Source organism: Aquila chrysaetos, chromosome 3 (assembly GCF_900496995.4).
Source record: "Aquila chrysaetos chrysaetos chromosome 3, bAquChr1.4, whole genome shotgun sequence".
NCBI classification, from domain to species: domain Eukaryota; kingdom Metazoa; phylum Chordata; class Aves; order Accipitriformes; family Accipitridae; genus Aquila; species Aquila chrysaetos.
Genome location: NC_044006.1, coordinates 13,942,513 through 13,967,041, shown reverse-complemented (window position 1 = coordinate 13,967,041; position 24,529 = coordinate 13,942,513). Strand labels below are relative to the sequence as shown.

At 39.7% G+C, this 24,529-nt stretch overlaps 1 protein-coding gene across 14 annotated transcripts in view; it reads left to right on the top strand.

Annotated features, from left to right (window-relative positions):
- Window positions 1–24,529, top strand: part of PTPRT (protein tyrosine phosphatase receptor type T) — a 507,468-nt gene that overhangs the window by 431,701 nt on the left and 51,238 nt on the right. For 2 of the 14 annotated variants that reach the window (XM_030008882.1, XM_041122492.1), the window contains 5 exons: window positions 5,082–5,147; window positions 12,799–12,846; window positions 15,070–15,218; window positions 21,475–21,552; window positions 21,751–21,786. In XM_030008882.1, coding sequence (XP_029864742.1) covers window positions 5,082–5,147; window positions 12,799–12,846; window positions 15,070–15,218; window positions 21,475–21,552; window positions 21,751–21,786 — 377 coding nt within the window. Of the gene's footprint in view, window positions 1–5,081; window positions 5,148–12,798; window positions 12,847–15,069; window positions 15,219–21,474; window positions 21,553–21,750; window positions 21,799–24,529 lie in introns of all 14 variants that reach the window. The other 12 variants (XM_030008884.1, XM_030008883.1, XM_030008880.1 and 9 more) reach the window with 12 other exon arrangements.

The following is a 24,529-nucleotide window of genomic DNA, read 5'->3' as shown; positions in this document are numbered from 1 at the left end:
GAAGGAAGACAGTAAAACATGTGATGGTTGTTCCTGTGTGAGAGATGTCTTCAACAGATTCTGATCAAAAAGGAAATCCAAAAGTCAAATCTTTGTTGCAGTAGAGTAGGTTCGTTTTCAGGATTTTCACAAACAGTGCCAACCCCCTATCTGCATGCCGTAGGTCAGAATTTCCATAAATCTCCATAATTAGTGTTTTCATTTTATTTTCAGTCAGTTATATGTGTGGTAGAATATCTGACTACTTTGTTCACCAAAGGCCATTTTTTCCTATTTTCAGATTCCACATCAAACTCATTTTCCCAAACAGTCTACCATGTCTTTCGAAATGTAAATATGGGACTTTTGCTATTAAACACTGTGATTGCTGCCAATCTATTTTTTGTATAAATTTGAGAACAGTTAGGAAATTTCTCAGGGGTAGAATTATGGGCAAGTAGGTTTTTTTCTCCATCACTGTGGAAGAATTCTTCATTGTTCTCATTCTGATGAATGCATTGATATGGAGATATCTTGATACATATCAATGATTCAACATCTTTGCTTAATCTTCTGTCTTCCACTGGAAACTGGAAAACCAGCAAAAGGCCAAGTTATCAATATGTAGGAATCTTTCAAAGAAAAAGTAGAAATTTACAGTTTATTTAGATTATCAGATTTTTTGCTTTTGTTTTTAAATGGACTCTATATATTTTCTGCATAATATAACAAACTTTTATTAGAGGTCAGGAGGAAACTTAGTGACTGTATTATTGTTTAGTTAACAGGTATATAAAATCAATGGATTTTAGCTTAATTTTTTTTTTCTGATGTATTTTTAACTCAGGTAAGTAAATGATGGGGAGATCTATCATGACCCAGCTTTTTCCAATATTTGATTCTTCTGATGGTTCCGCTGTCATGACTGCTGCAATATAAGTTGGTATCTCGTAGACAGAGAAACACAGACAAACCCAGAATCAAAAATACTCGTAATGCAGAGCAAGTTCTAGAGACTGGAGACTGAGGACCTTTTTGCTTGATATAAAATTTGCCACGCTAGTGCTGACCTGAGCTGGCCCCCTAACACAGTGCGCATGTTCCTCTGTGGAACTAGCCTGGTTCCAAAAGCAGCAATGTTTAGTGAATTTGGGTGTGATGTCCCATGGACAGAACTTTGGTGTACTTGGTTTTGCCATAGGCTCTGTTAACCTGGGCATCTTTTTTCCAAAATTAAAATTAGAAAGGATGTGAGTGGGAGTACTAGAAATACAAATTCTCCCCTCTTTCTTTCTAGAGCTGGAAAGCTACATTTTCCTCTTTGTCATTCCTCTCTTAGTGCAAACAGCCAAAATCACCACAGTCTGTATCTCTCTGCCTGTTTGCTGTCATTTGCAAGGTTACCCACTGGAATACACACTATTATAAGAAATAAACTGGCTCATCAACTTTAAATTCTTTTCCCATTTAGAAGCTATAACAGTGCAGAAAGAGGTTTTGGAGGCTTGCTCTCTCTAGGTCTGTGTAGCACACCTCCAGCATCGCTGAGAAACCTGCTGATTGCATCGGTTCAGGGTCTCCCTTGAATGGGCACCACCAGTCACGTCCAATTGAGGCTTGGAGCTGCATATGCACAAGTGTTCCCTGAAGATGAACTTAAGCCTGTCAGGCTCATTTCATTTGTAAACTAATGTGGAGTGGGACCAGCTTTTATAAAAGGAAAGGCTGGTTTGGACCACAGATTGATTTGAACTTCTGGAGGAGCACAGCTGAAAGCTCACACTTGTCTGAGAGAACAGTTTAACAGCTAAGTTCTCTTTCTATTTTACAAACAGAAACGTTAGGAGCTTAAGCTCTTGCATTCAATTTTTGCATTAACCTTACTTTGAAAAGAGTTCTCCTTTTCAGTTCACTAAGGCTAATGCCTCAGTGTCCAAGACAGCGTCATCTTGCAAGGCAACAATGCAGAAAAATAATTTAATTAGACAAACTTGAGACATTTTCTTCAAATGGAGCTGGAAAATATCACAGTGACATTTGTTCATGGTCCGGGGCATCGTAGTTTATTGGTAATAGGCACAGTCATGGATTTCCTGAATGAAGCATTTTGTTAACCAATGCAAAAAGCAAAGGAAGGAGAGAGATTAGACGAGACAGAAACACTAAGAGAAAGCAGACACTGGTTTGAGATTAGGATTAGGCAGATCATCAGAAGCTGCTTTTTGTTTCTGTGAGATGCACCAAATCAGCATACTTTTCTGAGCCTTTCATATGCAAGGCATGAGCAAGTGTTGCCCAGTTGCTCGTAGTTTCAATAGACCATATTGCAAAAACTCTAGCGGCTTGTAAATTTCTGGGGGCTGCCAATGTTTTACGGGGTTTAGTGAGATATGTGAAGCTAAATTAAGCCAGGCAGAATGTTTATGCAGTGGAAAATTTGGGTTTGACTTTACATTTGTTATCTAAAAGTTTTAGTTGAACCCTAGGGTTGCCTGAAGTCTGCTAAAGTTTCTGTATATGTATATCTATGTAAAAAGTGTGTGTGTGTGTGTGTGTGTGTGTGTGTGTATATACATTTCTGTTTTAAATATGACTCTCTTACATGTGAAGATCCTAGAGCTGCAAACATGTAACTCATGTAGCTAGTGGGTTCCCAAAACGAAGGAAACAAATTTTGTTAATGGTTTTCATTTTAGGTAATACCTCATTTTTATTGTGTCAAAACATTGCTAATTCTCCAAGGAGCTTGTTTGTTTGTCCTTAATATTAGTTAAATACTTTTGTGTAATAGAGATTACAGGACCAGTTAGTGAAAACAAGCTGAAACAAGAAAAACAAGATATTTGTAAACTTCTTTTCTGGAGAAAATACCCTGTGACTTTGCCCCCCAAAAGGATTAGATTTTGGTCAGTTCTGATTTCATTTAGACAGTTTTAACTCCGGTGTAATCGTGACTTGCATTTCCCTGGAGTGAAGAATGTGACACTTTTCAGGCTTGTGCATTTGAGCAGACAAAGCCTCTACTGACCCCTTTAAGTATACGACTGAATAAATAGGATCAGACAGCCTGTCATGGGTGCACTGTAAATAAGTTCTTTAAACTGCTGTTGGTAGCAAAAAAGGAGATTTGGGGCTATGTAGGGTCTAGGATTAGTTCTTTCTATGAAAATTCAGCTCCTTATTCTGGATTAGGACTTGGGTTGTTACCTTAAACTAATTAAATAAAACCCAAAAGCCTTTTGAGCAGAACATACCCAAGCTATAGGATAGAATTAAGAAAGGGATATTTGCGGATTCAGTGACCCGTGTCCCTTCTGTGTCCATATTTAAGGTGGATGACAGGCAGGGTTTTCAGGTTGTGTGATGCATTCTAGGATCAGGTCATGTTTTTAGTGATCTGCAACCCTGACCAATGTTGACAGTTAGTTTTGAAATATTCCTTAGGAATTCCTTATTTTAGGTTGCATGTTTTTGGAATATTTGAGCCAAAATGGCCTGTCCAATTCCAAAATGTAATCCTCCTTTCACTTGTCTTCCTTTATTTTCTATCCTTATGGAATAAATCTTTCTGAGCTTTCCTCTGCAGCCTTGAAGGATATGCAGCTTTTTCATGAGAACTAAGAGTCTTGTGTGATCACGTATGTCTGCTGGTCGAGACATGAGAAAAGCAGAAAGTACAGCAAGATGTTCAACGGAATAATTACAGTTGATAGTGCTGTGTGAAACCTGGCACTGGTCTATCAGAGGGGTTGGTTTAATGGAATAATTTTGGGGATGTAGGGAGTTCAGCTGTGTGGGCTCTCATTTTCCACATCCTGCTGATTTTTCCCTTTTTTTAGAGATTCAGAGGAACTTTGAATTTCACAGTGAAGCTCAGTGGCAGTCACTGCACCTTAACTGATGCATTGCTATTGCATGTAGAATTCCTGGGTTTCAGGAGATAGTAGCATTATGTTAAAAATACATTCAGGTGTACCTTGGAATTGGTGTCATTCAAATAACTTGGCATATATCAGGAATCTGGCCAGAATTTCAGGTTTATAGCAAGGGCCACCACCAGGCAAAACATGTCATTTCAGAGTAATCCACTTGAACATCTGTAAGTCGCTGTCCTTTACCCAGTGTGTGCATAGCAAAGAGGACAACTGTGCACAGAGAGTAACTGCTCTGAATCTGGTTTCCATGTGTGCTTATGAAAGTTCTGTTCAGAGGAACCATAAAAGTGAACACTTGAACCCTGCATTTATACTTCTAAATGCTTCCTAGTATTTGTAGTGTCTTCAAGGATGGGATTGTAAAGTTGTGCAGTAGGTTGAAGTTTGTGTTTCATTGTTTTTCCCTGTCTTGACTATAGCTGCTGTTTTCGAGGCTCCCTTGTGCCTTGCTGTAAATCTGTAATAACATGTGCTAGATCTGTTGTGAAACAGCCTTTTCAGAGAAGCCTTTTCCCAGTTGTAAAAGGGAAGACATCACCTCTTAAGTTATAACTGATTGCCAAGGCTCTTTTTGTGGCACTGCTCAAAAACATATCAAAATGTTCTGAAGTGTATTGTTGAAAAACTGTAATAGAAAATGCTTAATCACAGTGACGCAGAAAGCTAATGCATACCCCCAGTGATGATCTATAAATATGTAGTGATGCTTGAATTGTTAATGAACTATTTGCATTTTAGAGTTTGATGAAGCTTGATTTATCATTACACAATTTGCTCATTGTCTTAAGTATTCCAAAATTGTGGTGTTCTTGCATTGTCAATTTGCTATTTATTGTTATTTATATTAATAGCTCTTACATATTTCTTTCGATTCCAAAAATCTCAAAGCACTTCACAGGCAAAGGTAAGTCTCATTACCCATGTTACTGACATGGCAGAGGTGAGGAGACTTATTCATGGTGACAAATGTCAGTAGCAGAAGTGGAAACACAACCTGTGTTTCCTGTCTCCAGTTCAGTATCCATTGCTCACCGATGTATAGCTCCTGAAAAAAGTGTAGGAGAAGAGTAGCTCAGTACAAGAGGCAGCACAAATACTTTGTATATTGAAAAAAATCCTAGAGTGCCTATAAATCTAATTATGTGGTTTTCTTTTTTTCTCCTTTTGGATATTTTGTTCATCTGCCTGGCCGTCAATATTTAGAAGAAATGCATATTCCTACTCCTATTACTTGTAAGTACTTGGCTGGGGATGACGTTTCTTGAGTGTGCTCACCCTGTGGTAATTTTGTGCTTTGTTGTATTCTTTTCTTTTACCAGTTGTTTTTTGGGGTTTGTTTTTTTTTTTTACCGTTCCATTTCTCCTTGTCTTTCCAGCAGCTTGTGTTTTATTTTCTCACTTTCACACTGTTATGTTTTCCCTGTTTTACCATTGCACCTGTAACTGTGCCTGCAAACACATAAATGTCCACAGATATATCAGTTACGGTTTGTAGTTCTTCAAATGCTAATGGACAAATACAGAGTGTCCCAACTGCACCTTTTCTAATTGTCCATCATATTTAGCCAGACTGCAGGAAAATTTACACCTGAAAGTTATTGTTAGGAATTTCTCAGCCATGGATGTAAGCTTTTTGTAAAATGTAAGGTTTCTGACAACTAGGACTTGACATTATCTCAGCAAACATCCCTGTTCCTGGAGTTGCCAGGTTCCGAGTGTCAGTTTAGACCATTGGATGATGAAGTGGTTCAGATATTCAGATCTAAATCACCTGGCCAGTCCTAATGACAATGCTGCGTGCTTAAGGCAGTTGTTTAAGGTGCATGAAAATGCTTCACACTTTAGTACTTCCAGAGCCATCTGTTGTCTAAAGATTGAGGGGCTGGAAAGTAATCAGGGCCAAGCTGTTTCTGCCATGATAATAGTTGTCTGAGGATTAGGAGGAGGAGGGGACTGGATCACTGATCTGAGGAAAGAGTCCTGGAGAATTGAGTTGGATGCCTTTGCTGCAACCAGAGGGTTGGGAGGGATGGAGAAGGCAACTGTTACTGCTGAGAGAAACAGGTCACCCCTCTCCAGCTCTCGGAAGCAGCAGCTGTATTGCTGACCTAAACCTTTTCCCCAAAAGCAGCAACCTGCCAGACTTTTCAGGGCTCTGACATTGACAAAGTTGTCAAAAGGGCCACGTCTGCTCTGCTAACCCCTCCTAGTCTGCCACCCCTGGCAACCTCCTCCTTTGCCTGTTCCTACAGTTCATCTTTGTCTTCATTTTGTGACTTTGTCCTATGGACAAATCTGGAAGCTGTTCGGCAGGTCAGCAAAATGAATGCATTTATATTCTGCTCTTTTATTGGAAGTTGACTGCTTTTTCGTATTTACATCCAAAGAACAGGGCAAAGAGTTAAGTATGAGGATCCCTATGTATCGCCTGTTGGAGTGATTTTGCTTCTCAATGACCTATCAGAAAATAATTGAAAGAGGAACCTTCCCCACTTGCTAAGTGTGTGAGGAGCCTAAAGAGACCATAATGACCCTTAACTTTGCCCAATTATGTAATTGTAAATGCAGAGTAACTCCATTTCCTCTAGACTTCACACTGGTTCACCAAGAATGGAATTTGACCTCAAGTAGTCAGATTTTAAGGGAAGTTTAACTAAATGTTAAAGTACGGGATGGTTTTAACGCATAGATGCTACTAGCTAGTTGCATTTCTTGCTACAACCTTTCCTTTTCTGCACATTTCTCATTAACTTCAGAAAAGTGCCCTCTGCACTGTTCTGCTGTTTTGCTTTCCTTACAACTAGTCACCACCATTGCCTGAAAAATTCAGTCCCCAGTTTTCCATTATAATTTTGTCTTCTTCCAGCAGGCAGGATGTGATCAGGAATATTCCCTGCTTTATTTTATTTCGAGATTTGTGTATTTAAAAAGATGAATCAACTTCTGAGCTCTGTGTGACCCCTTTTTAAAACTGCACAACAACATTACTTTAAGCAGTCAGCTGAGGATTACTCTGCTACAGAGAGTAAAGGTATCATTAAGCGGTCTCTTTGCTGTCTTGTAATGGCTTCTGTGGATCAATACACTACAACTTTTTTCTCAGGGAACAGGAGAGTGACTCAGGAAAAGTGAAGAGACAAACCTCTGAAGGTCACCCAAGCCTGAGGTTGCAATGAGCTTCAGCAGTAGCAGAAGCAAGTGATATAATAAGATTTAATATGGCAGAGGTACACCATGTAGCGTATCACAATAGAGAAAAGCCAGAGGTATATTCAGGCAAGCTTATGTGTTCATAGCAGCCAATTGAAGCACTCAGTGGAGATTTGAGCTCAGGATACAGAAATCATATATCTCCCTAGTACTACACCCAACATTTTTTGCATAGAGCTCATTCTTAGCTCTGTGCTTATGGTGTCACAGGTACCTCATCAAGCATGAGCTCTGCTAGCTGGAGCATCACTATGGTAGAGGTAACACGTAAACAGTCATCACAAAATAAATACTTCCATCATCAGGCTGTGTGTGTCAGCATTTTGTTTCAGATTGACATTTGGCCTGTTCCCTAATCTGGCAAAACCAAGCTCTGTTTGTTTTGTTGGTCCCCCCCCCCCCCCCCCCGCCCCGAACAATAGTTGGGGTACAAGGGATGTTGCGGTAGTGAGGGAAGAAAGCAGGAAAATCCATGAAGGAGCATATGATGAAGTTTGATTGAGTTTCATGTTTCAAGTTTCACATGAAATAGGATGTTTCATTATGATTGCAGATGAAAATCTTAAACTGCTAAGGACTGTGTAGTTCTAAGCCAAAGCTGATAGAAATTGCTACAGCCTCTTGTGAGCAGAGAGGTTTGATTTAAGTTTATTTGAAATCTTGTGAAAATAAGAGCAGCAATATGTATATATATAGATCTTTTAAAAAGAATTGGTTTGCATGCTATGACCTTGTGTGAATGCTTTAATCCTGAAGTAAAATTCAGTTGAATGAGTTACCAGTATTGAAAAGCAGGTTCTCAAATAGATCTGCTGGCAGAGCTTTAAATACGACCATATGGACTACATTGCTTTATTTTTAGTTTCAGTTTCTGGACTTCAAAATTGTGCTTCTTAGAGTAATTCTCATCTGCTTTCAAATAATTCCTCTCAACCCTTTTTCATCTGCTATACTGGCATTTCTTCTTGTTAGGGACCAAAATCTCCAACCCTAACTCCTCTAAACAGTTCTTAATGATAAGTCTAATAAAGTCACGGAGACTTACATCATGAGTAACTGGTTTTTACAAAGATGGGCCATAAGCATTGTGGTAATTTCTAGGCTGGAGTTCTGCCTTCAGCCTGTCTTGTGTTCTGCTGCAATCCAAGACTGTAAAATCTGATTGTGTAAGATGGTTGAGTACCTGCAGCTTCGGTGAAACCAGTCAAAAATTCTTATTTATAAGAGCAGCTCTTTTAGCTATTTTGTGCATACATCGTTATGGGTAAATAGTTAGAGGATTTTTGTATAGCAACACTTCATTAAAAACTTCCTACAACATATAGGAAGGGATATTATTGTGGCTGAAAGAGAAGGCCATAAAGATCTTTAACATGCTTTAACTGGAATATAAACCCAGGAGGCCTCTATTCCTAACTTGCTAAGTCATTGTGCAGGATTGACATCATTTTGTGTACCTCAATGTACCATCATTAAAATTTAGTTGCTTACGATTTGAGATCCTCGGACAGAACTTGGTTGCATGATGGGAAGAGAGGGATGTGGAATTAGGAGTTCCTGTCCTGGTGCACTCATTGCATCAATGTCGCCAGGGTGATGCATGAACCTTTTCAGAGGAGTTACTCTGTATTTACACCAATATAAATGTTGTCTAAAGTCTGTACAGAAATGCTAGCTTTGTCACATTGCACTTAAGTTTAATGCACTGTAAGATATGATGTGCAATGTAAGATAGCAACCTAGCCATGTCTGAAAGTTTTTGTTTCTTTTTTTTTAGAGCTGAAGCTGTAAAACACAGACAGCAATTCATTTGATTTAAAGGAGGTTTTGCATTTAATGACAGAGACCTCTTTTGCAACAGTATTTTCAACAGCAGCAACCCATATTAAGGCTTTTTTCCTCACCAGGAAAAAGAATGGAAATGTTTTCGGGGGGGGGGGGGGGGGTGTTTCTTTTGTATTGTTTTGTTTTGTTTTGTTTTGTTTCTTTCTCCTGGGCTGGGTAATGGTTGCAGAATGAAATTTAATCAAGAGTGATATCAGACCAGAGAAGTATTTCTAGAAATACATAGATTCATGTATGTGTTACAAGAACTCAGTTTAATGTTATTTATAAGAAAAGGGCACTCAGTAGCCAATATGTTGTTTTCCTTTTCCCCTCAACTGATCAGAGTACTGAGGACAAGATTGCAATGTAGGAAGCCCCTTCAACTCCCATCGTAATTTCATACCAATTTTAATTGTTGTGGTGGTTTCAGCCAGGACTTTCTTTTCATGGGAGAGGTTCTGTCAAAGGTATTAAGCTAAATTTATACTTGCATTTTCTGAAATAACAGGGTTTGTGCTGAATTTATTTCCACCGTCTGTGGGACATTTGAAAAGAAATAAAACGTTATTTTATTTATAGGCATACCTCTGTATAACCACATACATACATAAATATCTCCATATATTTCCATGGATGGTGGGATCTGCCTGCACAGGTCAGCTTGCTAAATCAGAATTTTAAGAGAAACTGGTTTTCTCATTAGATGCTGGAAAAACAGAATCATCAATCAGTGCTTATGCCAGTCTAATGAAAGCAAATTTAAAAAAATGCAATTAAAATCCAGAAAGGAGGTGAGATTTTATTTAGAGCGTGTCTGTGTGGTGATTGCAAGCCTAAACTTTGCAGAGGGCAGTGTTTGCTGGCTGTCTATAGCAGCATATATGTATACTGTATGGTTCTTATATGCACCTGTCTTGTCTAAAGTTTATGTGGTTGTTAAGTAAATGTCCTCCACAAATAGTGATTAATTTGATCAAGTAAAGCTTAAAGAGCACAGCCCTACATTTCAAGACCCCGTGTTTGTATACACACAGTACAAAATATTCAGAGCATCTTTTGACTTACTTCTACGTTACATCACTTTCTGGTGTCAAGTAACGTTTGCTTTGTAAGTAAAAGTGGTGTGGCTGCTCCTCACTCCTCACTTCACCTTTACTCTGGTGAATTCCCTCTGCTCCTGCAATAACCTGCACTGAGTTTGGCTTCACCCTGGCAGGTGCTAAAAAAGTGCAAGTAAAGCTGTCTCCACGCTTGCCTGCAAGTGGAGGATTTGCCCTTGTAGCAGCTATAAGAAGCAGTAAGCTGCCTATGTGCTCAGGCCAGAGAATATTTCTCAGCTCTGCTGAGGTTAGTCTGCGCAAAGGGAGCATGTGGGGAACTGCAGTTTTTGGCAGGACCATTGGAGCACAGGGAGGAGATACCCCACCTGTCAGGCTGCCAGAAGCTGTACTGCTTTTAACTCTCATTCCTCTTGCTCGCTGTTTAAAGACCTCTAGTGACTGAGATTTCACAGCCCACCTGCCCAGTTGGCTTGAGAGATGGGCAGCCTCTACTGCATATGGTTTTCCTAAAGTTTAAAATGAACTGCCCTTCCCACAGGTCAGCCCCATTACTTTTTCTCAGCCCCTATAAACAGGGAGAACAGCTTCCCTGTGGTGTCTTTTCATATGTTTGAAGACCTGTCAGCCCGATTTGGTTTGATTTTCTTTTCTCTAGATTAAAGATCCATATTGCCTTTGCCCTTTGCTTGTAGCTCATGTTTTCTAGATTTACCTTTCTTGTTCTGCCTTGTATGTGTCCCTTTGGCACCCATCTTATTTGAAGTGCACTATCGCAGCAGAGGCCTTAGTGATCCTTGGTCAGAGCAAAAAGATTACCTGTGTCTTGCAGACCATAGTGCCATGTATAATCCCTCCCTTATTTTTTACACCAGCATGAAACTGTCTGTCAAATTGAGTTTGTGATCTACAGGTTTAGGGGACGGAGGTCCTTTTCAATAGAACTGCTATTAACCAGTGCTCCCAGTTGGGTATTGCATGGCTGATCGCTACCTGCCTTAAATTTGTGCAGATTTCATCATAAATAATATGTATACTCCTAGCAGGCTGCTGCACACAAATATCTAAAAGGAATTGTATTTTGTAGCTTTCTTAAATTGCATATTGAAAATGAGGGCAATATGCAATTCTTGTCTGTAGGAGGAAATTTCATGTTTAACTTACATGATCTATACCTAATATCTAAATTACCTGTGCATGCAAATCTACATTATAGTGTATATAATCCATCCTTGTGAAACATCTAAAATTAAATCTGTCAACGTACATGTACAAGAGCTCTTTAGGAGTGGCAGTTACAAATTTAACATTCATGCATGTAAAATTGATATAAAAAGTTAGAATTTGAAGCTGCATTTAAAATATAATCCCTGAAGTTTATCCAGACCTCTGCAAAACAGGAATCTGATCCTGCAGATACTTCTAACTGAAAGTGTTGCTTAAGCTTTCTGATTAATGCCTGTGGCAGTCAATGCTTTGTACTTGATACTAAGCTTGCATTCCTTGGCTGTTAAACTGGAACTCCCACAATTTTAATATAGTGCTTCAGTGTTTTATATCTATTCTCTGATAGGAGTAGAAGTTTGAAAAACAGCTGAATCAAGTCTCCCATCTTTTTTTTTTTTTTTTCCAAAATTCTCACTTAATTGAGGTTCACTGCCAATAGTTCTTATCCTTGCTTTAGTTGGGTTAACTTCAACTGCCTGATTATACAGCTGGTTTCATTTTTTTATTCTGCTTTGAGCATCTTTCTGTCTCATCCCTTGTGTGTGTATAGTGCCTGTAAACATCATCTCTTCATTTACAAACCCTCTTGAACTGAAAAGAGCAACCCAGTAATCCCCATCCATGGACTCCTGTTTTCCTCTTGGCACACTGTCCTTACGCTTAAATGTAAAACAGCCATTAATATCACCTTATTCACATTTTGACATTTCAGTCTCTTCACCCTGTGTTGATTGTATCAGACTCTTCTTCCAAATATCTGCCCGGTCCTTTATGTCTTCCCCTTTCAACTGCATAACGCATGAGACGGAAGGTGTCTTCTCAGTGCCTGGTGACAGACTGTGCCAGGTACCCACTGGCAGCAGCCTGCAGCTGGCCCGTGATTGACACTAATGCACTGATAGCAGTTTCATCTGAGTGTTGCAGTTGTGTTTAAGGGAGGCTGGTCAGTAAGAAGAGCAGGAGCCGTGTCACTGATGCAGCTTGTCAGTGATCCACAGAGATCCCTTGAAATGCCCTATTTTTGGAAACAGCATTTCCAGATAAATGCTTTTCCAATTCCAAAGGCATTTTGACATGCTGGGAAATAAACCTCTACCTAGCTGTGGGTTTAAGTCACATCCCTAACATTCTAGAAAGTGCTAGTCATTTGATTTTGTAATCCTTTCTATGAATTATAATGATGGTAAGGACCAAATAGGCTTAGTCCTGTGCTGCCACTCTATCCAGACACGTAACGGAGGCAGAAAAGGCACATTTAGAAACCAAGAGCCCCTTGATGTGTCTGGCATGCTTAGCTCTGAAATCCTCAAAAGAGATCTATCTTCCTTTTCCTTCTAAATTTAGATGAAGAATTTTTACATTCTCGGAATAGAGAGGGAGAAAGGTTAAAAATGATAACACGCTGTTGAAAGAAAATAGTAGCGTTTTCAGATGCAGAACAATTTTCTGTGTGGCTTCTCTCTGAACATGCGTAAGCATTAGCTGGTCCACCTGCGAGCAGCCTGGTTTGTGTGTGCGAGTTAGATTGAGAACTTTAAACTCATGTCACCTTTTCTTTTTAGGCATTCAAGCCAATGTTTTAGGGGCCTCTCTGTCTTCTACAGGACCAGGTAGAACTGCTTTGCATAGGGCTTTTGTAAGCAGGCCTTTGGGGACTAATGGGCTTGGGTTTGGGGTTATTTTTTCCTGCCTAGCACATGCAGAAATGTTATTGCTCATTCACTGAAAGAGAAAACGAGTCTGCCAGTTCCAGCTCTTTGTAGCTTGTTGGCATCTCTGAAAAGATACCAGGCAATGGGATTTACAGATAATTATTGCCACAAATAATTTAATCTGGATTTAATAAGGAAGTCACCCTTTTTGATTCACCATTTTTAAACACCAGTAGTGGTCGTCTGTAATGGCTCACCCCAGCAGTCCAGAGTGCTTGTTATTAAGGACTTTGGCATTTTGGATTAGTGTTTCCCACTGAGAAATTTTAATTCCTGTTGCCAAAGAATTCACATAGCCATGTATGATTAGCAAATCTAAAGGATTAAAATAACCGCCTAGCAGGGTTAATACACTTCAAGACTATTGTTGTTACCTCAGGTACCACAGCACAAAAAAAGGGGGCTCCCATGGCTGCAGCTCATAGTTAATAAATCTGACTGTGCTAACATTGCTGAACACTGGAAGCAGAGCTTTTAACATCATTAAATGCCAGCTTTTTGCTTTATCACTCAAGGACAGTTACTCTGTTTGCATCTTCATCTGCAGAAGTGGATACACCATGGAGATTTTGTGAGACCTAAATATGCACTCTGTAATTATGTTCCCAATTTGAATAGCTATGGTTTGAATTGAAACCACTAACTGTAAAAGCCTGGTGGAGCAGATGAAACAGGTGTATTTGTTCAAAAGTTTGCATCAAACATTGGACACTTCTCTATAAATCTGTGCTCTCCTGGTCTGGATTATCAGTTTGCCTTAAAATAGTCATTTCCCACAGACACAGGCAAAGGTTTTTGTTCTCCTTGACCCTTCCTTGCAACTGAGTGTAACTGGCCTAGCTACCCATCTCACGAAGGGCTGGGGCTCAGCTGTGTGCTTGAACTTGCTTGTAAATGCCTCTCTGACATGTGCTGTGAATAAATAAAGCCCGTTGGAATATGTTGCAAGGAATATCCTTTAAAGAATCTAATGAAGTTTAAAAATTGGGTAGTATTTACCATAAGCATGTCATTTTAGTGAAGAAAAACCTCTTTGCAAAATAAGTTAGTTGTTAGGATTTTTTTTTTTTCTTTGAGTTGGAGAAAAAAAAGAAAACTAAAGCTCCTTCTTACAGTAATCTCTTTTTCTCCCTTTTGTTTTGTTTTGTTTTCTTATCTACGGAAGTAGTGTAAGCAAAGTTCTTTGCTGGTGCTAGGGATTTGTGTGATATTTTTTCAAGGTGCGGGTTGTAGAATGTCACACATTCATTTTTAAACAGTTTTGCTCTCTGATATGAATGAAGCACAGGGCAGTCAAATGTCAATGGAAGCTTAGCAGCTCACTTCTCCTGCTTCTCTCCATTTTCTTATTATTAGCTGTGTTTGCAAAAGGGGAGCCTCTTACGTTGTTGGCTTTGTTAGTGTTTTCAGAGCAGGCAGTGTTTCTGCTTTTGCCAATGTTTTTGACGTCTCCTCAAAATAAGACCCATTTTCCCAGAACAGAGGCATATTTGAACATTTCTAAAATAACTTCAACCTTTAAATTGCCCCACCCTTCATTAACTGTCAATCCTCAGTGCAGTTCGGGTGTGTGTCAAAATTTAGTAGAGGCTGCTGTCCTCATTGCTCTGCTTGGGGACAGGGCAAAACTCCTGCTCCAGCTCTCAGGTTGCACAGAGTCAGGTCACAGTCTCCACTGGGGCACTCAAAGAAAATCCCCGGTGCAGGTGTCCCCGGGGATGGATGTAGATGTCCTGTTTACCTCCTGGTGAGCGGTTCTGATCGCTGCCCTCATCCCGGGTCCTCTCCTCTTCCTGAGCGGCTGACACCCGCTCCAGGGACTTTACCTATGCCACCCTTGTCAAGGATGATGTAGCACTCCTACTGCTGGGGTGATGCAGGTTTGTGCAAGATGAGTTACCGGGAGGGACAGCTAAGCTCAAAGACTGGTATCGCTATATTTATTGTGCTCCACAACAGTTATATTAAAAAGTTGTGGGGTTTCCTCTTGTGCGGCCTGCCACATGCCCTGCATGTCTGACCAAGTGGGATAATTGTGGTTTTCAAAATATTTACTCATTGCTTTGTTTTTAATGAGGGAAAACTGACCTTGATTTCTCCCCTCTTCAAAACACCCTAAAGGAAGCTAGCCAAGAAGCAGAAGGAGACTCAGACCAGCACGCAGAGGGAGATGGGTCCCGTGGCTACTTCCGACAAGACCTCTACCAAACTCAGTGCTGTTCACAATGAAGAAGCTTTTTCTTCCAGCTGCCAAGATGTTAATGGATTCAGTAAGTTTAACTTGCTTGCAATGGATATGTCCCCCTTGGAGAGCTCTAGGTTTGTAAAAGGACCTATTCCTATGGGCACAATATTGAGGAGCTAGGAATGACAGTGATAGAGATCATTGCAAAAGCTCGATAGAAATCAGTAGTCTGAAATGTCTCTGACACTGCCTCTATTTTAACTGTCAGATAGGTGGAGAGCATTCCTTCCAACTTTAAATCTACTGAGAATAATTTATGAAGTCTATTCTAATAACTGCATCAGACAGTCAAAAAGGCACATGTTTATTTGTTCTTCAGAAATATTTTTTCCTTTGTGAGTAGAAGAGTCAAATCAAATCACTTAGCTGACTTGTAGGATGAAATAACATTTTCTGTATGAAATTGTTATGAAAGAAAGCATGGTCTCCTGGTTAGAGAACTGGAAAGACAGCACTTCTTCTTTTGTCTGTGTCCTCAGTTTATTCTTCACATGGCTTCAGTAAAACTAATCTTACTTAATACTTGTAAATCACTCAGACCTCTGTAGCTGGAAGAGCAGCACAAAGTCATACTTTAGCCTCACTAGATCCAGATTGAGTGCATGGTGGATTGCATGGTGGATTTGTAACTTTTTCGTATTAAATAAATTTTAACTTAGACACTATGGGAATGTCACTCCTTCTTTTGACACTTAGCCTGCTAGTTTGAACAGGGAACAGCTCTGAAACACAAGTATGTACTATAACTCTTTTGTCTTTCTTAAACATCTTTAGTGAAGTGTTTTTTCCCCTAATTAATAACATGGAAGTGCTTATGGTACAAAATATGTTTTATCATTGAAACCTTTCTTTGTAATCTCAGATTAAGTGGGACAGGCTGAGTGAATTCTTCTTTTCCCTCTATCTGTAAGTCATGTCAAATTCCATCTGCATGTGTTGCTACTGCCACTCTGTGTAACATACCTGTGAGATGGATAAATAGGTGTTTGGGACCGTCGAGTCTAGCAGTGAACACTTCTCTCTGATATTAAATTGACTTGAGTCAAGAACTAATTTTCCCAGGTGCTGAGTAGCTATATCTTCTAAAGAGACAGCAAGAGTTGTCAGTGGTTCATATCTTTGAAAGACAGGATAGCAGAGGAGAGCATTGTAACAGACATCCTAGAAACAGCAAAGGTAGCTTGTTTAAAAGGTATGGGGAAAATGAAGTTTTTAACACTTTCTTCAGAGTCTGGATTTTTTAAACTTTGGGGAATTTCTTTTTTCCAACCAGAAAATAAGAAATGAGCTTGAAATGTGACCACATTTTTTTCCCCTTGGTATTTTGAGAGACTAATTAAAACAGCTGAGTCATTTACTTGAAATGACAACTATAGAAAATATGTTGTATCTAATTTTGTAAAAAAGCAACCCTCCAGGTTTTCTCTTTTTTTAATCAGTTAGTCCTTTGCTTGTCTGACATCACTGCAGATTTTATCGCTACCTCCCTTTATAACACAGCCTGAGTCCAGTCATGGGCCGATTCTTTTCTTTTTTTCCTCTTCGTATCCCTGAGAAACAATTACCAGTAAGCCTTCATGACTTCTCCAAACTTTTTACTGCCAAGTCCAGGATGCTGAGGTGTTGGAGGTAAGTTCTCTTCTGTGCAATAGTGTGCACGTGCTGATACAGGAATTTTGTGGGTAAAAGACTTTATTTTTAAAAAATTGCCTTAATAGAGTTTAATACCTGAGGGTTTCTGTATGGGCCTACTCTAACTTTTGAACATAATAGGATTACTTCTTTACCTTCCTGCTAACTAACAGAGTTTTACAGGGGGTTATCCCTCCTAGCTTTTGAAATCAGCTGTCTTAAGCAGCAAATTCCTTCTTAAATTGTCCTTTCGCATCCCAACAGTAAATAGCATTTGCAGATATCTCATGATAGGTAGTCATCCTCTCCATCTTGACCCTCAGTTATGGGAGCCTGAGTTGATTGTAGCAGTGACATGGAAATACCCTTCTCCTTTTTGAAGAAAGTCCACCAAGAGAAGCTAAGTGTTTTCAAGCCCAAGATCACCTTGCTAGCTCACAGAAGTGATAGAATAAGACAGCTTGTTAAGTAGGATACCTTACAATTATTGAATGACTTGCAAACAAGTTTATGTCCAGACAGCAGTGTCCTTGCAGGGCATGTGTCCTTCCCTCCAGTTTTTCCTTTCTGTCCCGATAATTTTAATGACTTTTCAGACAGAACAAATTCAGTGAGTCCCTATAGAAGCCTTTTTCTTCCCATAGTCTCTCCAGCTTGGCCACTGGTCTGCTCCTGCTGCAGGAGGACCTTTGTTGTTCCTGGGGCCCTCCTGCTATAGCCCCCCCATTTGCTGCCAGTCTCGCTGCCTTACGGCACTGTCACCCCACAGGGAGCTCCCACCTGACAGGTCCAGCAACTATAAAGGGTGCTGCCTGGTGCTGTGCATCATGAGGGACAGCAGCTGCTTTTCTGCTTATCAGCCTCTCCTTTTCTGAGGAGACATACACCTGGCTGCTTTTACAGGCAACTCTGAAAAAAGTATGCAGTGTAGTAACGGTGATTCTTTCCCCACTAAGAGTTACCATCCTCCTGTCTCTGCTGTTGGTAAAAATACAGATTTCTTCACCTACTCTATCTCAGTTTTCAATATAAACTCATGCAAAAGGCATCATCCATAAAGTCATGTTTGCATGCAATGGAGTCCTTTGCTGAGGCCAGTGCAGTGCTCAGGAGCACACAGTCCTGTTGGACATTTGTAGTTTTGAATTTTGTCATTTGGCAGAGGTGTTCATTAGCAAATGTAATTACATTCTGGATGATCTGTAGCCTCTCTGCTGGAACAGGGAGACCTCAGATCTTGCTGAAAAGTGGAAGAGAATTGGGCATTTATCTTTTCTGGCCCAAAGCAAAGCCCCTCATCCCTCTTTCCATTCTACACTGTAACTCGTTACTCACACTGAATTCTTACTGGTACATACAGGATTTTAAACTGAAGAGATTTTATGGACTGAGCCTCTGTCTCTGACACTATATGGAATCAGAATACTTGTCTGCTGAAAGATAGATTAGTCCGTGGCTATTCCAGCTTGTCTGGTTTTGCCCACAGATTATGTGGAGGTGAAGCAGGCTTATCATAGTTGTTCATTTTCTCAAATATCTTGCTTTTTAAAAGATAGAAAAATATCCTAAATCCATTAAAGGTAGGTGATGGTTCTCGCAATGTTTGGGCCTGCTCCTCAGTTTGCAGGAATATTTGGAAAGCAGCGGCGTTTTCCTCTGACTGGTGCAGCAGAGTCACGTGTAGGCATTGACTCTGTGCAGGGTTAGTATGAAGTAAGATGACAAATTGGAGACAAGATGGGCCTAAAGTTATCCACCAATATCTGTGCCCTGACCAGAAGGGTGTGCAAGGGGTTGTTATTGCACAGAAATTGTGCGCAATTTGGCAGCCCATCCATGTGATGGGAGAAGCAGTAGTATGTCATCTCAGCAATGATGCACTAATGATACGTCCTGCACAAAGGAACTGCGCTTCTGGGTTTGCAGTGCTAAAATGCCATGGAGCGGGCTTGTCCAGGAGAATGCCGTGTCACCAGCACAGCCATCTTGACATCCTTTGGGGGTTTCTGGCAGGAACTGTTTGATTCTGAGGATTTAATCTCTTAAAATGCAGCCAGTTTTGCTAGAGCCTGGTTTATTAGGGTGTGCTTAACTTTTGTGACATCTCAGTTTGGGAGGAGACAGCTTTCCAATTTCAGGAGTGAGACTTGATACAGATTAGGTAGATAGCTTTAACATTACAGACAGAAGCAGAGTTTGAAGATGGCATTTTGGAAGCTGTGGGGAACTGAGTTTTGCATTAGTGGGCACTACTGTACAGTTACTAAGTTAGTGTGCTTTTACTAGCGAGAACAAGGAGGTAAGAGGGAGATGTAGGTAAGTGGCACCCAGGTTGTTAAGGGTCACTTTTAGCCAAGAAACATCTAAATTCATACTTTTCCATATCCTGCATGTTTTTGTGATGAATGAAATGCAAAGGTCTTCAGGTTTGCTGTAAGTCACAACAGAAAATTACATCAAGGTCTAGTTCTTGCTCCTATCCAATAGATAATTTTCACTCATAGTTAGGTTATGTGCTAAATGGAGTCCAAGGACTTGTAAGATCATGACGATGAAATGTTTTCTTCAGTGAAAAATTCTAAAACAAATTTAAAAATAAAAAATAAAGCCAAATTTCATCGAAGGCATAAAAGGAAAAAATACCAAAATCCCTTTTACTGTTTTTCATGCTGCTTTGGGATTTTTGTGGGGTTTGCTAGTTCAGAAAACCTTATGAAAAGTAAGGGAGAATAATTTTCAGAATAGGAAGGAGCCTCCACCATTCTGCGTGACTAGAGGGATCTTTGTGGCCTCACATGACACTCCAGGGAGTATAAAGAAAATTTTAAACGAAGTCTTAATCTGTACCCTGATGTGAAATCCTCTGTGGAAGTGTTTCCTGTGATTGCACACACTAGTGCTGTAAGATCCTCTGGTTAGGTAGCAGCACTGTGTACACATCTCTTGTTACAGAAGCCACTACCAGAATGATTTTGAGAATGAGCTCTCCAAAGTTTTGGGAAATTTGTTTTTTGGTGTGTTTTCTTCCCCTTTTTCTTCTAAAGAAATAATCTAGAATTTACCTCCCTGTCTCACAAATATGGTTCATTTCATAAACCTCAGTTGGTAACATTTTTAATCAAACTGATTGAAGTGAGGTGTGTATCTTCAGCTGCCTAAGTAATTTATCGTTAGCAATTCCTGAAAAGGCAGTATGGCCCAATGAGTTCTTTTATACTCCCAAATTTCAGAAAAATCAAGTCCCGCTCCACGCCCTGACTGTTGACTTGCTCTGTGACTTGGGCAAACAAATTACGTTTTTTAGACCTTATTTTATACATCTGCAAAAATGGCTGTGTTCCAAGTACAGTAAGGAGAGGGTCTGATTTAAGCTGACACACACAGGGGAGAAAGTGTAAGAGGCCCCAGATGAGAGATGCTTTATGGTTTGTATGCAGCAGGGGCAGAACTCCAGCAGACTAAGCTATGAGAAATTTGATTATTTTAATGTGTTTTCAAGTGGTGTAAGTTTGAAAATATGGCAGGAGAATGTAGAACGAGAGTGAGTTCATTTACTGGTTGGTTATACACTGCTTAGGAGGTAATTCAGCAGACTTTATGAAACTCCCTAGACTAGCAACTTCTTTGGTTCACCCCATAGAATAACTTGAAATTTTTAAGTGGTGTTTGCTGTAGAGAGACAGAAATCGCTTCTGAAAGTACTTTGATGTATCCTGAGTTTTATACTTCTATTGGATTATGGAATAGTTTTTCCTGTGTTATCTATTGTCATCCTTCTGATGTACTGAGATTTGTATTAGCTTGTTTCCCAACATTCTGAGGAGGAGATGAATAAATACCTGTAACTCTAAGAGTGAATGCAGAATGATAACAAAAGAATATGCCTTCAGAAATGATGGATTACCATAAGAATGTACATGTATGCTATTGTAGATATAAACCAGCCTCATAAATTTACTATCAAGAAAAGAATCTACTGTGAAGACATTGAGCCCTGGCTCCTTTCCATAAATATTTGATTAATACGGAAATAATTTGGGGATTCTTGTCCAGAGAAAGCTAATGCTTTAATGGGAGAAAGCAGGGATGCTTGTCCTGCTGAAAGAACCCAACTCACAGGGGAAAGGATTATAGGATTTGCTATGAACAGTCCTGGGTTGAAGAACAAGTCCCTTGTTATCTTGGATTGTTTTAACAAAAAAATTTGCTACCTTACCTGTGTATTTTTGTGGTACTAGTGTACATTATGTTTGAGCAGGCTTATTTTGCTGTTAATACTGCATTTGATTCTCTGTATTTTAGGGGTTGTTTTTAAGGATCTTTCTCCTAGAGACAAAAACATAAGTTTGTTCCTTCAGTTAAAAAAAGGATATCTAGAATATAGTCCTATATGTGTATCCCGTGTAGGAACACACTGATTTACAATAACTATAATACTATATTTGGGGTCTGGAGTGCTTATATTAAAGAAAATCCATCATGATGACAATGTAATAAATGTAATATGCATGTCGAGATGAAAAATATAATTCATTTTGATAAGCCTTATATATCCCATATTACTGTGTTCTTTGAGGAACATTCTCCCTGTTCTCTTTCTCTCTCTTAATATATGTCTAAAGTCTTTTCCTTATGTCTTTCCTACCTAGCATCACCCTCTCCTTGTTCATTTTCTGTCCAAAGCAAAACCCTTCAGAGCAAATCTTTGTTGAATTCCTACTACTCAGGTACTAGTGCCAGACTTTTCTTTCATTTTTAAATTTTCTTTGCTTTTGTATGTTTTCCAATATGACCTATAGACTGAATCTTCTGAGTGTGAGATACAGCTAACCTTGTTTTCATTTTTTGTAACTTTTTTTCCTATTGATCTTCTGTTGATTTCCATTGATCCGTGTCGTGTGGGTGAACGGAATTCCATCTCAAAGTATCATCAGACACTGTCCCATCGACCACGCTGTTAGGTAAGAAGACAGGTACGGTCTACTGCACTTCACTGGAGAGCAAACACACTCGTATCTTGACAATAACTTGGAGAGAGCACTGTTAAGTGGCTGGGCTCCAAAATCATAATTAATCCTGTGGTCATGTGTGTTGTGTTAATTGGAAAGTCTTTTGTTTTACTCATGCTTTATTATTGCTATTAATTGATTTTTTTTTGTTTTTTCAAGGAAGGAACCATTCAAAAATTAAGGTTTAGGAAGTATTTGTTGTTTCTGTGAATGGGATTTGACGTTCTGGGCCAAATTCCCACATGCCGCCTTGCCTTTGGCTTAGTTTTGACTCATGTACGTGGTTCTGTCTGTGCAGCTGGCATAGGATCATAGAATGTTTTGGGTTGGAAGGGACCTCTAAAGGTCATCTAGTCCAACCCATCTGCAATGAGGAGGGCTAGCTTCAACTACATCAGGTTGCTCAAAGCCCCATCCAACCTGACCTCGAATGTTTCCAGGGATGGGGCATCTACCACTTCTCTGGGCAACCTGTGCCAGTGTTTCACCACCCACATTGTAAAAAATTTCTTCCTTATATCTAGTCTGAATCTACCCTCTTTTAGTTTAAAACCATTACCCCTTGTTCTGTGAGTGGGGCTCAGCTACATGTGCCTAAGGCTTGTGAATAAAAGCAAGGATTTGCATGTCCAAAGCAGGTGGGAGCCTACAGTTTTGGACTCAGTTGCAAGTATAGAGGTTATTTGGAGAAATTAGAGGCTGGGTTTGGGCAAGTGGCCCCACCTCATTCTGTGTATGCTGAGAGTTAAATGCTAAATATTCAAGCAGTCTGGTATAGATTTGAGAGGATAACAAAAAGGCAGGTTCTGGGAGGCAGAGGCTGTTCCATGGCTGCTGGTAACTTTAGAGGGAGGTGCTAGTGTTCAGCATCTCTGAAAATTAGCTTTTCTTGTTCAGATGATAAATAAAGCATCCAGTGTGCAGCTCTTAGCTTTTAGATTTTTAAAAATAATATGTTTTTACAGTAAGTTAACAGAGACAGCAAAATTGGCAGAAAGTGTTAGCTGATAAAAGAAGTTATCCAGAAACTTACTGGAGGTGTACCTTCAAAAGTGAGCAATAACAGCCTACAACTTCAGGCTCTCCCTGGAGGATGCTGCCTGCGTGTGGAATTTGAAGAAGGCAATTCCTCTGCTATGAATCAGAAAGATGATGTGTGGTTGATCGGAATCTAACCAATGGTATTTATCAGACCTGTCATTTTGGATTATCTACAGTAAATGTTCACTTCCAGACCCAGTAATCTACCGTGGCTGCTTTAAACATTACTCTGAGCATGTTGAAGGCCCACAGACCAGGAAGAAATTACAACCGATCGCATAAGTGCTCTGGCTTACAGACTAACAGCCAGGACACAGAGGCTTGGAGGGACTGCCACGATACACACATTTATCCTGCTATCTATCAAAATGCTGATGGCAATGAATGAGCCCTCTGTTAACGAGGTGGGGAAGGAAAGTAGTCCTTTTTCCAGAAGGTTTGTTCTTGTTTCCCAGAGACTCAGTATTGTCAATAGAAAGTCTAAAGGTAGATTTATCTTTTGGCTATACTTTAGAAACAGGGCCCAGACCTGCACTTTGCTGGAAGATGTCAAACTCCTCTCAATCTGGTAGTCAGCATCTGTGAAAACCGGACCCTCATTTGAGGGAGCTGTTTTCCCCTCTCTGTTCTGATACTGAGAATTACAGTGTGAACTGCACACTTCATAATACAAAGCTCAAGGAGCAATAGACAGATTCAATCTGTACTTCTCCTGGGAAAGCAAACGCCAAAATAGCCCCCCAGATTTTCAAAATCCCATATTTTAGAGAGGAAAAAGAGGAAATAGGAATTAGACTGGTCTTGTGCTTATGTATTCAAAACTCTTTCAGACTTAACTTCTACTAACCACTATATCTGAGTAAGGATTAATATCCCTGTTTTACATGTGGGAAGTTAAGTATAGAGCACTTTTAAGACATGATTTACACAGAGTGGTCAACCCCCTCAGTTCCATCTGAATTTAACAGCCACAGGTGCTGTGAAACAGCCCTTGGCATTGAAGAAATTTCTATCTTGTGACTTGAAGACAAATTAAAACCTTGGCGTTCTGGCTTCTTGGACAGATTCACCAGACATTGGATGTTGCTGTATGAGCAAAATAAGTTTAATTTTTGATGTTTATTAATATTCTTTACTGGGAAAGAAAAAGAGATCTTAAAAAGGGCATCAGTCATCCCACTACCAATATCCGTCTTTGGGCACTACCTGCAGTTCAGTGCTATTTGTTCCCATCTGTTATGCCTTCTGCTAATAAATGTTCTGAATCTGCAATAGTGGATGACTCCCTAGGCTTGGCTGTGACATGATTTGTTGATAGTAAGATATAGGGGATTTTTGTTTTGCCTCTACCCTATCCTGTGCTTGATTAATACTGGTTTATGTAATGCATGTTTTTAGCTCTGTAGTTTTCTCTTCCAGTTGTAGACAGCTCTGGATTTAAATGTTTTGCACAAACATCTTCATTAGAGAAGTGAGATTGTAATACTAAGAAATAAAGGAGGTAGATTTCCATATTTTTAAAATTTCAGTAAGGCACACGTGGTACCAGTACTGTAAGGCCTGAAGAGGAGGTAGTACAACCTTAGAGGTTGTTTTTTGGAGAAAACCTGCATGGCTAATAGCTCTCAAAGATGTTCAGCAGATGTCATCAAGG